The 15,575-nt window shown below is 42.1% G+C and overlaps 1 protein-coding gene across 1 annotated transcript in view; it reads right to left on the bottom strand.

Moving 5' to 3' along the window:
* Positions 1-15,575, bottom strand: part of LOC140741048 (vesicle-fusing ATPase) — a 270,286-nt gene that overhangs the window by 95,765 nt on the left and 158,946 nt on the right. Inside the window, exons 13-14 of the mRNA XM_073070710.1 lie at positions 13,948-14,043; positions 12,233-12,389 (exon numbers count right to left, since the gene is read on the bottom strand). Coding sequence (XP_072926811.1) covers positions 12,233-12,389; positions 13,948-14,043 — 253 coding nt within the window. The remainder of the gene's footprint in view (positions 1-12,232; positions 12,390-13,947; positions 14,044-15,575) is intronic.

The raw sequence follows: 15,575 nt of genomic DNA, 5'->3' as shown, positions 1-15,575 counted from the left end.
GGAGACAAGTGTGTCCCCACAAAATCCTTCAACGTCTTCCCCAACCAGAGGCCCTGCATGAACCAAGAAATCTGTGAGGGCCAGATCAGAGACATTAAAGTCTGACGACCAAGAAAGTTACAAGAGGGCCAGGTATGATCTCCGGAAAAGCCATCGTATGGGTGACGTAGTAATTCTGGACAAACTTGAATCAGTGAAGGATGCTCGACTGCTGTGTCAGGGCTCCAATGCTATTACCTCTTACAAAGTGAAATCAAGCAACAAGGTGACAACAAGGCTTTGCTTCCAGCTGAGCTCAATGCCTTCCGCGCTCGCTTTGGCCATCAAAACATGGAGGCACCATCACACACTCCCACAGCTCCCGATAACCATGTGATTCAGTCTCTGAGGCCAACGTGAGAGCGACCCTTCAGGAGGGCGAACCCACTAAAAACATCCTTAACAGATGGGGTGCCTTATCGAGTACTAAAGACCTGTGCTGATCAACTGGCTGGAGTGTCACTGAGATCTTTAACCTCTCACTTTGGCACTCTGAGGTATCCACCTGCTGCAAGCAAGCTTCACTTACACCGATGTCTCAGAAGAAAGTGGTAATCTGCCTCAATGACTATTGTCCAGTAGCACTTACATCCAATAATGAAGTGCTTTGAGAGGCTGGTGAAGAAACACATCAACTCCTGCCTGAAAAGCAACTTGAATTCACTCCAATTTACTTACTAGAGCAACAGGTTCACAGCAGATGCCATTTCATTGGCTCTTCACTCAACCCTGGAACATCTGGATAGCAAAGTTGCATACATCAGGATGCTCTATCAATCACAGCTCCACATCCAACATCATTATCCCTTCAAAATTAATTAATAAGCTTTAAGACCTTGGCTTCAAAACCTCCTTGTGCAATGGATCCTTGATTTCCACATTTACAGACCCCAATCAGATCTTCTCCATAACTTCTGTCACCACAGGTACACCATAAAGCTGTGTACTTAGTCCCCTGCTCTATTGGCTTTATACTTCTGACTGTGTGGCAAAGCACAGCTCAATGCCATATTCAAGTTTACTGACAACACCACCGTCGTAGGCTGAACCAAAGGCGGTGACGAATCAGGAGATACAAGAGATTGAAAATCTGGCTGAGTGGTGCCACAACAACAACCTCTCACTCAGTATCAGCAAACCAAGGAATTGATGATTGATTTCAGGAGGAAGAAACCACAGGTCCACAAGCCAGTCCTCACAGGAGGTTCAGAGGTGAGAAGGTCAGCAACTTCGAATTCCTTGGTGTTACCATTTCAGAGGACCTGTCCTGTGCCTTCCAAGTGCAATTATGAAGAAAGCATGTCAGCACCTCTACTTCCTTAGGAGTTAGTGAAAGTTTCCATGACATCTAAAACTTTGACAAACTTCTACAGATGTATGGTTGAGAGTATACTGACTGGCTGCATCACAGCCTGGTATGGAAACACCGATGCCTTTGAATGAAAAAGCCTTCAAAAAGTAATAGATACAGTTCAGTCCATTGTGGATAAAGCCCTCCACCCCAACCATTGAGCACATCTACACAGAGTGTTGTTGCAGGGAAGCAGCATCCATCATCAGGGACCCCCACCACCCAAAACATGCTATCTTCTCGCTGCTGCCATCAGGAAGGTGGTACAGGAGCCTCAAGACACACCACCAGGTTCAGGAATAGTTATTATCCCTCAACCATCATGCTCTTCAACCAAAAGTGTAACTTCACTCATCTTCACTTGTTATTGGATTTATTGAGTATGCAATAAGAAACTGAATCTCTGGGGTGTACAAGGTAACCTTTGATAATAAATTGACTTTGAATTTTGAACAGTGGATCAAGGAACCGACCATGACTTTACTTATAACAAAGTGTAACAAAACTTGGAGAAATGGCAAAACAATTTCAAGCCTCTGGTCGCTGCAGCCTGTTCCATGAAACTGCAATCATAGTACCACACCAGCTCCATCCAGGAGACAATATCTCTTGATGGGGGTAGGAATTATAAATTAATCCACCGTGGAGTAAGCAGGTCAGGGTGTCATGCTGAGAAACGCAAAGCAGTTCTATCCAATTCAATTTAAACTGCACATCCTGGAATTCTCACATAAAACTAACTGCTGCCTACCACAGTAAAGTAACTGATGTAGCAGCAAGTTACATCGCTTGCATTTGAATTAAATGCTCTGGATTTTAGACAGAACACATTCAAATTTGGGCAAGAAAAAACATGTACACTAATTTTAGTTAATCTTGAATCAACCGATACCTTTAAAACACCACACTGCAGTGACTGAGATCAGCTATTCTTGTGAGATTAGAACAAGCTTAATAATCTTTGGTGGCAATGACTTGGATTGGTTGACAGACCTTGCCTCATTTCGTACTTCTGTTCTCATACATTGCAAGTTCCAGTACACTAACTAATTTCTCATTTTGCCTCCACCAGAAATCCTGCATATACGCAGCATTTCCACGATTTTTGGACTTCGCAAATTGTTTTACAGTTACTAAAGCACTACTGAAGTAATTTTCGTAACATGTGAAAATATGGGAGCAATGTCTCACGCATAACAATCTTATTACCAGATCACCTGTGGACTTGGTGATGAAGATAAATATTGACTTCAAAGAAATCCATTGCACTTCCTCAAAATAGTGCCATGACTTCATTCACTTCAACATGAGTGCACTAGGAATTGCTCCCACACCTCTGCCCCATCAAACTTCCCAGCTTCCATCTCAATTCAACGTGCATCCTCACCCCCACTTTCTGCCCCTCTGATCCTCACCTCCACCTGTCCCTCTGGTCCTCAACAAAGGTGCCCCTCAGGGCTGTGTACTAAACCCCCTCCTTTACTCTCTGTATACCCATGACTGTGTCGCCACCCACAACTCCAATCTGCTAATTAAATTTGCTGATGATATTACACTGATTGGCCTAAACTCAAATAATAATGAGGCAGCCATCACCCTGACACAGTGGTGTCAAGGAAACAACCTCTCCCTCAATGTCACTAAAACAAAGGAGCTGGTTGTGGATTACAGGAGGAATGGAGATGGGCTAGCCCCCATTGACATCAATGGATCTGCGGTTGAGAGGGTGAACAGCTTTAAGTTCCTCAGCATCACAGTGCAATCACAAACTGTTCCAGCTGCTACCATCCAGGAAATGGTACCTTGGTATAAAAGCCAGGACCAACAGGCTCTGGGATAGCTTCTTCCATCAGGCTTAATTCATGCTGACGCAACTGCATTTCTATTTTCTATTGACTATCCTGTTGTACATAATATTTACGAGGGGGTGATTGATAAGTTTGTGGCCTATGGTAGAAGGAGTCAATTTTAGAAAACCTAGCACATTTATTTTTCAACATAATCCCCTCCAACATTTACACACTTCATCCAATGGTCGTGGAGCATACGGATCTTGGACCTCCAGAAAGTGTCCATAGAAGGGGTGATTGATAAGTTCGTCGCCTAAGGTAGAAGGAGATGAGTTATACAGCTCTGATTACATGCACGTGCAGTTCAACTCTTTGAGTGATTATGCAGAAAGTTTGAAGTTAATAACTCATCAGCTAATAATTCATTGGGGTGATTGATAAGTTCGTGGCCTAGGATAGAATGAAATGAGTTAACTTCAAACTTTCTGCATAATCACTCAAAGAGTTGACCTGCATGCGCATGTAATCAGAGCTGTATAACTCCTCTCCTTCTACCTTAGGCCACAAACTTATCAATCACACATCTGTGGACACTTTCTGGAGGTCCAAGAGCCGTATGCTCTATGACTGCTGGACTAAGTGTGTGAGGCTGAGTACAGGGCTACAGTGGGAAACTGTCACATGGTGTGAGCAGAATCATCTGCAGCTTAATGTAAAAAAGACTAAGGAGCTGGTGGTGGACCTGAGGAGGGCTAAGGCACCGGTGACTCCCGTTTCCATCCAAGGGGTCAGTGTGGATTACAAATACCTGGGGATATGAATGGACAATAAACTGGACTGGTCAAAGAACAATGAGGCTGTCTACAAGAAGGGTCAGAGCTGTCTCTATTTCCTGAGGAGACTGAGGTCCTTTAACATCTGCCGGACGATGCTGAGGATGTTCTACGAGGCTGTGGCGGCCAGTGCTATCATGTTTGCTGTTGTGTGCTGGGGCAGCAGGCTGATGGTAGCAGACACCAACAGAATCAACAAACTCATTCGTAAGGCCAGTGATGTTGTGGGGGTGGAACTGGACTCTCTGACGGTGGTGTCTGAAAAGAGGATGCTGTCCAAGTTGCATGCCATCTTGGACAATGTCTCCCATTCACTCCATAATGTACTGGTTAGGCACAGGAGTACATTCAGCCAGAGACTCATTCCACCGAGATGCAACACTGAGCGTCATAGGAAGTCATTCCTGCCTGTGGCCATCAAACTTTACAACTCCTCCCTCGGAGTGTCAGACACCCTGAGCCAACAGGCTGGTCCTGGACTTATTTCCACTCGGCATGATTAACTTATTATTATTTAATTATTTATGGTTTTATATTGCTATATTTCTACACTATTCTTGGTCGGCGCGACTGTAACGAAACCCAATTTCCCTCGGGATCAATAAAAGCATGTCTGTCTGTCTGTCAGTAAATGTAGGAGGGAACTATGTTGAAAAATAAATGTGCTAGGTTTTCTAAAATTGACTCCTTCTAACTTAGGTCACGAACTTATCAATCACCCCTCATATAAATTACTATAAATTGCATATTTAGACAGAGACATAACGTAAAGTTATTTACTCCTCATATTTGAAGGATGTAAATAATAAAGTCAATTCAATTCAAAGCCTTTGCCTATTGCAGTCTCATTGCAACAATTCCCAAACTTGCTGAAATGATCAGCAGCGAGGATGAAATGACGGGCTGTAAGACAACATAGATAAGCTTGAAAATTGTCAGGCAAATGACAGACAAATTTGAATATAGGTGTGTGAATTCATACATTTTGGCAGAAGGAATGTGAGGTTACAATGTAGACTGAATGACGTAGTTCCAAAGAATGATGAAAGCAAGGTGTATATCAGCATACATCTTGGAAAGTGATAAGATTGGGCAGGACTGATGGCTCAATGTTCCAGTGTTCTGTCATTTTAGACATGACAGGGGCATTACTCATTGGCAGTGCTCAAAGAGGATATTTGGGAGACAATTTGGGTGTAACCGAGGAATAAAAATGGGATGGCCACATTAATAGGACTACACTATAGATCTCCCAATAATCGGCAGGATTTAAATGAGCAACTTTTTAGAGACAGCAGACAAATGCAGGAAATACAAAACTGTGATAGATGTTTTAACTTTCCACATATTGACTGGGATCCTATACTGTAAAACGACTGGATGAGATCGTTTATTAAACGTGTTCAGTAAAGTTTTTTAAAATCAATATGTAGAGTCCCCAACTAGAGAGAGTGTGGTGATGATGATAGTAACAATAATAATAACAAGTACTTTATTGACTGAGTGGGAAATTATTTTGTTACAACAGCATTTAAAAACACTTAGCAATAATAACTAATAGTAATACTGCATTCGCTACAAGAGACTGGTAAAAGATCTCCAACATCCTGCTGCAGACATTGAAGGATCTCAGTTTTCTTTGAAAATAGAGTCTGCTCACTCCCTTCTTGTAAACAGACTTGCTGTTGGTTTTCCAATCAAGTCTGTTGTCAAGGTGAACACCCAAGTATTTGTACTCCTCTACCATGACTTCTTCTCCCAGAATGTATACAGGACTTGTTGCAGCCCTCTTCCTCCTAAAATCAATCACCATCTTCCTGGTTTTAGCAACATTCAGGAGCAGGTGATTCCTCCCGCACCAGTCCACAAATTTGTCCACCAGTCCTCTGTACAACTTCTGCCCATCTCTCATACACCCAACCACCGCAGAGTCATCACAGAATTTCTGCAAATGACAAAACTCAGATTTGTACTTAAAGTCTGAGGTGTATAATGTTAGCAGAAACAGAGACAGGACAGGCCCTTGTGGTGCTCCAGTGCCACTCACCACTATCTCAGACTGAGGACTAGCCAGCCGAACAATCTGGCATCTGTCAGGCAGTTAGTAATCCAGAAGATAGTGAATTTGTCTACTCCCATTCTTTGCAGCTTCTCGTTCAGAAGTGGCTGAATTACACTGAAGGCACGAGAGAAATTTTAAAAAAACATGTGATTTTCACAATGCCACCAGCATCATCCAGGTGGGAGTGAGCTCTCTGCAACAGGTAGATGATAGTATCATCCACTCCCACATGAGGTTGGTAGGCAAACTGTAGAGAGTTCAATGAAGATCTCACCTGTGGTCCAAGCTAAGTCAGGACCAGCCTCTCCAGCACCTCCCTGAGATGTGAGGGCAGTTGGTCTGTAGTCATTAAGTCATTAAGTTCAGAGGGAATTGCTTCTTGGGTACAGAAACCAAGCAGAGTTTTCCATAGCACCGGTATCTTTTCCTGACTCAGAGTCAGATTGTAAAGGTGCTGCAAAATACCAGACAGCTGGCTCACACAGGCCTTCAATACCCTGGGGCTGATACCATCCAGTCCAGCAGCCTTGCCTTGATGTAGGCTCTCCAGCTGTTTCTTAATCTGACCTGCTGTCACAGTCAGGCAGGGTAGGGTAGTCATCCCCATGGAGGCAGGATACTCACCAGAGGGGAGGGAGGTGGCTTTGGGGGCAGGGAGGGTGTATGGTTTGGGCAAGTGGAGGAGGCCCCATGCTGAACCTGCTGAAAAACAAGTTCAATTTGATGGCCCTATCCAGGCAGCCCTCAAACTTTCTTTCCTTAACCTTGAAGCTAGTGATCTGCTTCATGCCCAATTTCATGTAAGTATAAGGTGTTCTATTTTGAGAGGACAAACCAGGATAGGACTTGCAGAGCAAATGGCAGGGCATTGAGAAGTGTAGTAGAAGAATGGGATCTGGGAATACAGATCCATAATTCTCAAAAGTAGTATCACAAGTAGATAGGGTTGTAAAGGGGGCTTTTGGTATATTGGCCTTCATAACTCAAAGCACCAAGTACAGTAGTTGGGATGTTATGTTGAATTTGTATAAGATGTTGGAGAGGTTAAATTTAGAGTATTGTGCGCAGTTTTGGTCACCTACCTACAGGAAAGATATCAATAAGCTTGTAAAAATGCAGAGAAAAATTACACGGATGTTGGCGGAAGTCAAGGATCTGACTTCCAAGGATAGGTTAGGACTTTATTCACTGGAGTCCAGGAGAATGAGGGGAGATCTTGTAGCACAGGAGTTCCTAACCTGGGTCCACAGACCCCTTGCTTTATGGTATTGGTCCATGGCATAAAAAAAGGTTGGGAACCCCTATTATAGAGTTGTACAAAATTATGAGGGATGTAGATAGTATGCAGGCTTTTTTTCTCTAAGGTTGTGAGAGTCTAGAACTAGAGGTCATAGGTTGAGGGGTGAAAGGTGAAATACAAGGGGAATCTGAGGGGTTACTAACTCACTCGGAGAGTGGTGCAAGTATGGAACAAGCTGCCAGTGGAAGTAGTAGATGCAAGTTTAATTGTAACAATTGGATAGGTACATGGATGTGAGGAGTTTGGAGGGTTATGGTCTGGGTGTAGTTCGATGGGATTAGGCAGTAAACCAGACTAGCATGGCTTAGATGGACCAACGGACTTGTTTGTGAGCTGTAGTGATCTATGATATATTGAGAGAGCAGTTGGTAACATGCATGAATTAATAAATGGAGACATAGAACACAAAAGCAGGGAGATTATGTTGAACTTTTATAAAACACTACTTTTTGCACAATGCAGAGCTGCATCTAATTATCATCACCACACTTTAGAAGTAATGGGAAGGCTCTGGATTAGAAATTTTACTACAGAAGGTCCAGCAACAAGGCATTACACCTGAACAGAAGCTAAAACTAGTTCAATTGGAGTGAAGAGGGTCGACAGGAGATATGTTAATATGTTAAGACATCAGCGGTATCATGATGGGCTTAAAGAGCAAGCTGTTCCCATTCATCATGGATAGTTCAAGAAAGAGGCCACAGATTAAACTGAGGTAATAAGTCCAAGTGGGATAGGAGGAGAATCTTTTTAATGCAGAACAATTGCCACCACATGGAACTCACTGCCTATATGACTAATAGAAACAGAGTCAACCAGGGATTTCAAAATGGAATGGGACAGACACATCAAGAAAAGTGATTTGTAAGCCAGTGGTCTAAGAGCGAGTGAATGACATTCATTGGATTAACTCAGACAGCCAGCATGGATTCAATATCCTCCTCCTGTGCTGTAATGTTTCCATTATTGCCTCAATAAGAGATTGGGCTAGACCACATAAAGCACCAATTAGATCCAGCTTTCCTGTCCAAACTTGATCACTATCCCACCATCATTCAAAAATAGAGATCATTAGCTACCTTCTGTACTGCAAAGGGTCTTTATGACCCTCACCCTTCCCAATGTCAGCTCCATAGTCAATAATAAACCTGAAGAGATCACAGACTTTGTCACTAAGACCAGGATCAGATTTTCTGTGGCTTCCCTCCCATCCCATAGCTCACTAGGTTATTCTTTATCTGAGGTTCTCCCTGTCCTAGCTCTACCTCCGCATCTTTCTCCAGTTCCCCTTCTATTCAACCACGAGTCCTCATTGAGCTCATATTAACAACCTGTGCAGTAATAATTCAATATTATTCTTCCTTTCTCATGGCATCACTGGCTCTGGGCAGGTTGAGAAAGGAAATTCACCTTTTGCAGTGATTATGGTGGCTATTAATCAAAGGCAAAAGTGTTTTTTTTCTTTTGGAGAAAGGTTGATAAAACACTAACTATAAATGGAGTAGAAGCCATTTCCTATCTCATATGTATTTAATGAGGCTCAATTCAAAGTTCCCTTGACTCTATTCTCAGTAAACTGAGAAACATGTTTTATTACTGCACAGAATAATATAGGTGGCTGGGATTAGAAAATACCAACCAAACACCTACCAAACGCCCTCCCCCACCCCCCACACACAGCTTTACAGATAGCAGATCACCATCCTTCTCCAAACACTGAAACAACCTTGCCCTCCAGAACCTGTTGGTTCCCATCTCCAAGCCTGCTTTCTCTTCTTTTACTGCCCAGTTAGCTCCTACCTCATTGGAACTTATTTATCCTTTCTGGCCAGTTTTCACCTTGCCACACCACCAAATCAGCTTTGATCAAAGTGACAAACAGCAGCTGTTATCACTACGAAAGCTAACTCACCTTATTTGAACCTTTTAAAAGCCATTGACACAATTTAATTGAATCACTTGCCTCTGCTAATGCCTCTTCATTGGGAAGAGCAGGCAAATACAGGTTTCTGAAGCCGCAGAATCATCTCCAATCATTACTTTACTACTCTCACTACCTTCTCTATGCCACCTTTATTTCTGGTGTCCCCCTAAGATCCAGGTTGAGCCCCTAGCTATCATCCATCTATAGGCTGCCTCTTGTTATACTAATATCTACATATACACTGATAACAGTAAACACAACATCACTACTTTTCTTGTCCAGTCCACTGTTTCTCAATGGTCAATATACTTGTCTGGCAGACAGGATTGTATGAACACTAATTTCCTCTGTTATATAGCTCAAAACTTGCACAACCTTCGTTGCCCGTTCTCATCTCCTCAACCCCTCCCCCCGACAACTGCCTGAAACTGAACTGAATTATTTTTACATTTAGACCCCAATGATCACCAAATCACACATCTCCTCCGCCTTCCTCAGTTCATGACGTTAACACCATAGACTTGGCCACATCAATGAATTCCTCCTTCAATGTGTTCTCTACAAACTTGAGACCACTGAAGATAAAGATAGAGACTAGCTTTATAAACACAAGAGATTCTGTAGATGCTGGAAATCCAGAGCAACACACAAGATGCTGGGTGAATTCAGCAGATTAGGCAGCATCTACGGAAACGAATGAACAGTCAACACTTTGGGCTGTAACCCCTCATCAGGATGGAAAAGGGGGAAAGATGCCCAAGTAGGCTTTATAAATAATTTGCTTTACTTATCACATGTACATCAAACCATACAGTAAAATGCATTGCTTGTGTCAACAGCCACAGTCCGAGGACGTGTTAGGGGCAGCTCGCAAGTGTTGCCATGCTTCCAGTGCCAACATTGGATACTCACAACTCACTAGCCCGAAATGCATGCTTGAAACGAAGGAGGAAATTGGAGCACCCAGAGGAAACCCACGATGTCACAGGGAGAATGTACAGTGCAAACTCCTTGCAGACAGCAGTGGGAATTGAAACCTAATCACTTTGCTACCTTGACACCCAAAATGTGCTAATCACTGACTTAACCCATAGTGGACCACGCTTATCCACTGCTGCTAAGCTTACTAACCTACATTCAGAGGGCCTAGCTGCTTAGATACGATGGTGCTAAACGGCAACTCCTTTGCTTGCATCTTTAGAAACAACTATTTATATCTTTGATATTTCTTTTTTCCCTTTCAAGGTTCTTTTGAAGACCCTGACCTGAAGTTACATTCTGACTTCAGTTCTTTGCAGAACTGGAACCCACTCTCAGGGTCTTACAACCAGCCACTTTTTGATATCCCAAGGACATGCCTGGAAGGTGAGTGCACCTTCAGGGCTCTGGATTTTCATGGCTCTGGAGTCGGGCTGATTCAAGGCTGGTGCCACCCACCGCCTGATGTGTTGCGGGAGAACACAGAAAGTCGGAAGCAGTGGGCTTGCTATATGCCCAGAGACCTGAGCTCTTTGGGCACAGAGCTCAGAAAAAGCGACACAACAGACTTTTAACACCATAAATCAGCGAGTTGGTTGTTATGTGTCCCCTCTCGCTGTGAAATGGGCATACCTCTTTTTCCTCTTATTAGGGAGAGAAAGAGCCTGTGGTATGTCGAATACTGGGTGAACGACTAGTCTTTGGGGGTACCGTAAGTCTGTGTCTTTATTGCTACTTTGCTGCACGCTTGAGTGCTCTGTGGGGGGCACCAATGCTTTTTTTTTTGCTGGTGGGTGGGAAGGGGGTATCGTTGCCTTACTTATGCGTGGGTGGGGTGGCTGGAGGTGAACTTTATGGTTCTAATATTTAACTGTCATTCATTCTTTGGGGCACTCTTTCTGTGGATGTTTGCGAAGAAAAAGAATTTCAGGATGTATATTGTATACATTTCTGACATTAAATGTACCAATTGAAACCTACTTTGGCTTGAATTTAGGCAAAATAGCCCAAGCTTGCTGTCAAATTTCCTTAAAGACTCAACTACCTTCTGCCAAATTTCTTCCCAAACTTCCACCCTTCAAGATACCCAAGCTCCTCTGTTGCAGTCTCTCTGAGCATCCCAAAACTTTCACTTCAGTGCTTGTAGCTGAGCCTTCAAAGTCTAATGCTTTGACTTTACTGTTTATGGTGGATGCAAGGTAAATTTAATTTTTTAAGTCACATATGTAACATGTTGGGTCATTTTATTATTTTAAGGGTGCAAAAATACAAACTCTGATTCCCATGATTTGCGCCACTTCATAGCAGATGAACTGAAAACATATTCCAGTATGGCACTGTCATGTGGGGGGTTAGTTGCTTGTCGGTTGAAAGCTGCTTTGACTGTGCTGGTCATTGATTGGCCTGTTTGAAGTATGCACCAGCTCTTTCCTATTGGTCACCTTGTGAACCACAGCACCAGGGTTTGGTTTCAGGCACCTCAGGGATACAAGAATAGCACCTAGGGGTGGCTTGGCCGCTTCACACTGAGATCACAACCAGTGCTGAAGAACTATTGGGAAAGTATACTCCAGATTTAGGGGAGCTCTCGCACACTCTTAGCCAAGAAGCTGTTTGTTGAACATTTAGTTTTGTAGTTTGTGTAACTTGGGGGCACTTAGATGTTTGGTCAAATCTTTTACTGTTTGCAAATAAACGATCAACGTGCCTATTCGTAATTAGTGCCTTCTGTCTCACTTACCAAACTCGTGAACCTGCTTCCACGTTACAGGCACCAAATTGATTCTATCAACATTAGGAATTGTGGATTTAATGTAAACAGCCAATTGAAAGATTCACGTTAAGTTGTTTGCACATCATGTATTTAGGGTTGCAATATGTAAATAACAAAATGTGCAACTAGTTATAATACCAGTACTTCACTGCTTTTAATTAAAGGTCCGCAGTTGGCTTACCTTCCAGAAGAACGCTAACTAGTGGAGTGCGGTCGCTGTTCTTGGTTTGTTGGACAAGCAACTCTCCATCATCCAGAGCCCGTGTGACTGGATCACCCCATACAAAGATCCCATTCATGATATAGCTGTCATAGTCCTCCTGGTTTATGCCAAAAGCCTATGAAAGATGTGAAACAACATCACACCTGCACATCTGGAATCTTAGCTTGCAGCTATTTTAAGTAAACCATAACCTATACTCATGGTTAACAGCTATTCAATAAATATCTCAATTGGCTTTGTTACACCAGAATCTATACACAACCCATCCAGCACTGGGACTCCATGTATTACAAGCTAAATGGAAGGGTGCACGGGTAGACAGCTCAAAACTCTCCAAGGGGATTGCTGCCAATTTAGTGTTGGGATGAGTGCCAAAATAACATAAGGGGTTGCAGAGTGGCAGGGGTTTAGTGCTGGGACTGTATACTCCTTCAGCAATGTACTATGACCTCCTAACTAAAACAGCTCAAATCAAGAGCTAAAGAGTTACGGAAAAAGTTACTGCAATTCTACATTGGCCATAAAAGTACAGCACAGAAACAGGCCCTTTAGCTCATGAAGTTGTGTTAAACTATTAAGCTAATAACACTTAATTAAACTATTTCCTTTTGCCAGCACATGGTTCACTTCTCTCCATTCTCTGCACATTCATGCTTAGAGGCTCTCAAATGCCTGTCACATCTACCTCCACTACCACTTCTGGCAGTGTGTTCCAGGAACCCACAACTGTGTAAAAGAAAACTTCTCCCTCTCCCCCCCCCCTCAACTAAATATGTGGCCTCTGGTACAAGATATCTCAATCTTGGGATAAAGGTAACAGCTGTTACCTGTCTATGCCTTTCATAATTTTATAAACTTTATAAAAGTCTCCTCCTTTGCTTCTGCCACCCCAGAGAAAATAAGTTTGTCCAACCTTTCCTTATAACACATCCCCTCTATATCAATGTAAATCTTGGTAAACCTCATCTGCACCCTCTCAATAGTGTCCACATCTTTCTTCTAATTGGGTGACCAGAAATGAATGCAGCATTTCATATGCAGCCTATCCAAAGATTTATAAAGCTGCAACATAACTCCCCAACTCTTGAATTCAATATCTTTGCTAATAAAGGCAAGCATGTCAAACTTTCAATGTTGAGCCATAATGGTCTGAGAGACTGGAACAATTCCCTGAGGATTGATGAAACAATTTGCGTAACAGAAGCATGGGATAAAGTAACCGGTAACTTCTGATCATCTTTTAATGTTTAAAATAGCTTTTAAAACTTTCTTTCAAAACAAATCACTCTGCAAACTTGGGGTAGAGATAACTGGTACACAAGCAGCACTCAAAACATTTCACCACTCCACCAATTTTCCTGATTAAATCACATCATGCTTATTCAATTTGAATTCTTTAAAGAGAATCATGAAATGTCACTCAAAATACTCTTCTCATTACAACATGATATACAATTTAAAAACAAAAAACACAACCGAACTTCAATCAATTCTATTTGGCCCAGCTCATGAACAAGATGTTAAAATGAGACAGGATCAGTTTGCCCCACTTTTAAATTAAGTGCCAAATCACACTGGCTCCAAATGAATATTGTTTACTTTTGCATAGACTAAGTCCCTGGTTTTGTACAACCATATGCTTTTTTTTAAAAAAAACACAATTGGATACTTACAGGTTTAATGTCATTTTCTAAAGAATTTAAGAAATCTCCCCTTGTGACTTTCAGTTTTTCAGCTTTCTCCATGTCAACTTCCACTTTACTTGCAGCCTAGTTGAGAAGTGAACAATAAATTCTAAATCAATTTTGTGCATTAAGGATTTGACTACTGCAAATAAAAAATCTAATTTACAATGTGTTATATGATAAACTCCAAGTAAAATGATTATATACAACTGCCCAGTTCTATCTTAATTTAGCTCCAAGTGCATAAATGAGTCATTGCATTAGCTGTAATATTTCACTTCACAATTACCGATTCATTATCTTTCATTCGCCTGAAAATTTGTTTTACTGACCAAACCTTTGGGCACCTGGCCATGCATTTTATGCAACTTTTGAGAGTGCTCCTATGATGTGACTTAGAATATTTCATTACTCAATAAAATTAAATTGCTCTTTCTATGTTATGAAGCCCAAGAAGATACTTCAAGGAGAAAGACTCCATGCATTGAATCCAATTATATAATTTTGTAAGAAAATAATTTCTCTCAGTAAAACTAAAATATGGAGTTTTGCATACACAGTCTAGAGTTGTGCACAGTTTGAATCTTTCCAATGCATGAAGTACCTCAGTACTTAGCTGTTTTTAATTGTACTGAGTTCCAACAAGGAATGAGTGCACAATTACATTGCATCTTTTAGCCCTGACAGTGCATCCCAGAGTAATTTATGCCCAGTTGAGTACTTTTAAAGCTTCAGCAGTGTTGCAATGTTCCCAATGCAACTTAGCACTCATCAAGATCACACAAACTGAAACTAGGAAATCCTGTTTCTGAAAGGTTATTTGTGGGATAAAGTTTAAGAACAGGAAAAATCATTCTCCCCATCTTTGAATGCCATGGACACTTAATTCAACTTGCGGAACGTCTCAAGCACTGGTATAATTGCAGCCTGCTTGAAGCAGGTGGGCACCTCAAACTCCAAAAGCTACAGGTTAAAGATATCAGTGAACACTCCAGCCAGTTGATCAGCACAAAAGTTTTCGTACTCAGCTAGGTATCCAACCTGGGCTGGATGCTTTTCATGGGTTCACTCTCCTGAAGGCTGCTCACACTTTGGCTTCAGAGACTGAAGCCTGCCTCAATGACCATCATCTAGTAGCACTTACATCCATTGTGATGAAGTACTTTGAGAGGTTGGTGAAGAAACACATTAACTCCTGCCTGAGATGCAACTTAGATTCACTCCAATTCGTCTACCAGCACAATAGGTCCAGAGCAGATACCATTTCATTGGCTCTTCATTCAACCCTGGAATACTTAGCAAAATATCATCCATCAGGATGCTCTTTATCAACTGTAGCTCAGCATTTAATACTATCATCCCGTCAAAACTAATCAGTAGGCTGCAAGACCTTGGCCTCAATACCTCTGTGCAGTTGGATCCTTGATTTCCTCACTTGAAGATCTCACAGTCAGTTCAGATTGGCAGCAACATCTCCTCCACAATCTTCATCAGTACAGGTTCACCACAAGATTGTGTGCTTTGCTCCCACTCTACTTGCTTTACACTTATGACTGACAGGCTAAGCACAGCACCAATGCCATGTTTAAGTTTGCTGACGACACCACTGTCTTGGG

This window comes from Hemitrygon akajei, chromosome 18 (genome assembly GCF_048418815.1).
Source record: "Hemitrygon akajei chromosome 18, sHemAka1.3, whole genome shotgun sequence".
NCBI lineage: Eukaryota > Metazoa > Chordata > Chondrichthyes > Myliobatiformes > Dasyatidae > Hemitrygon > Hemitrygon akajei.
The sequence above is the reverse complement of the archived record's forward strand: the minus strand, read 5'-3'. Positions and strand labels throughout refer to the sequence as shown.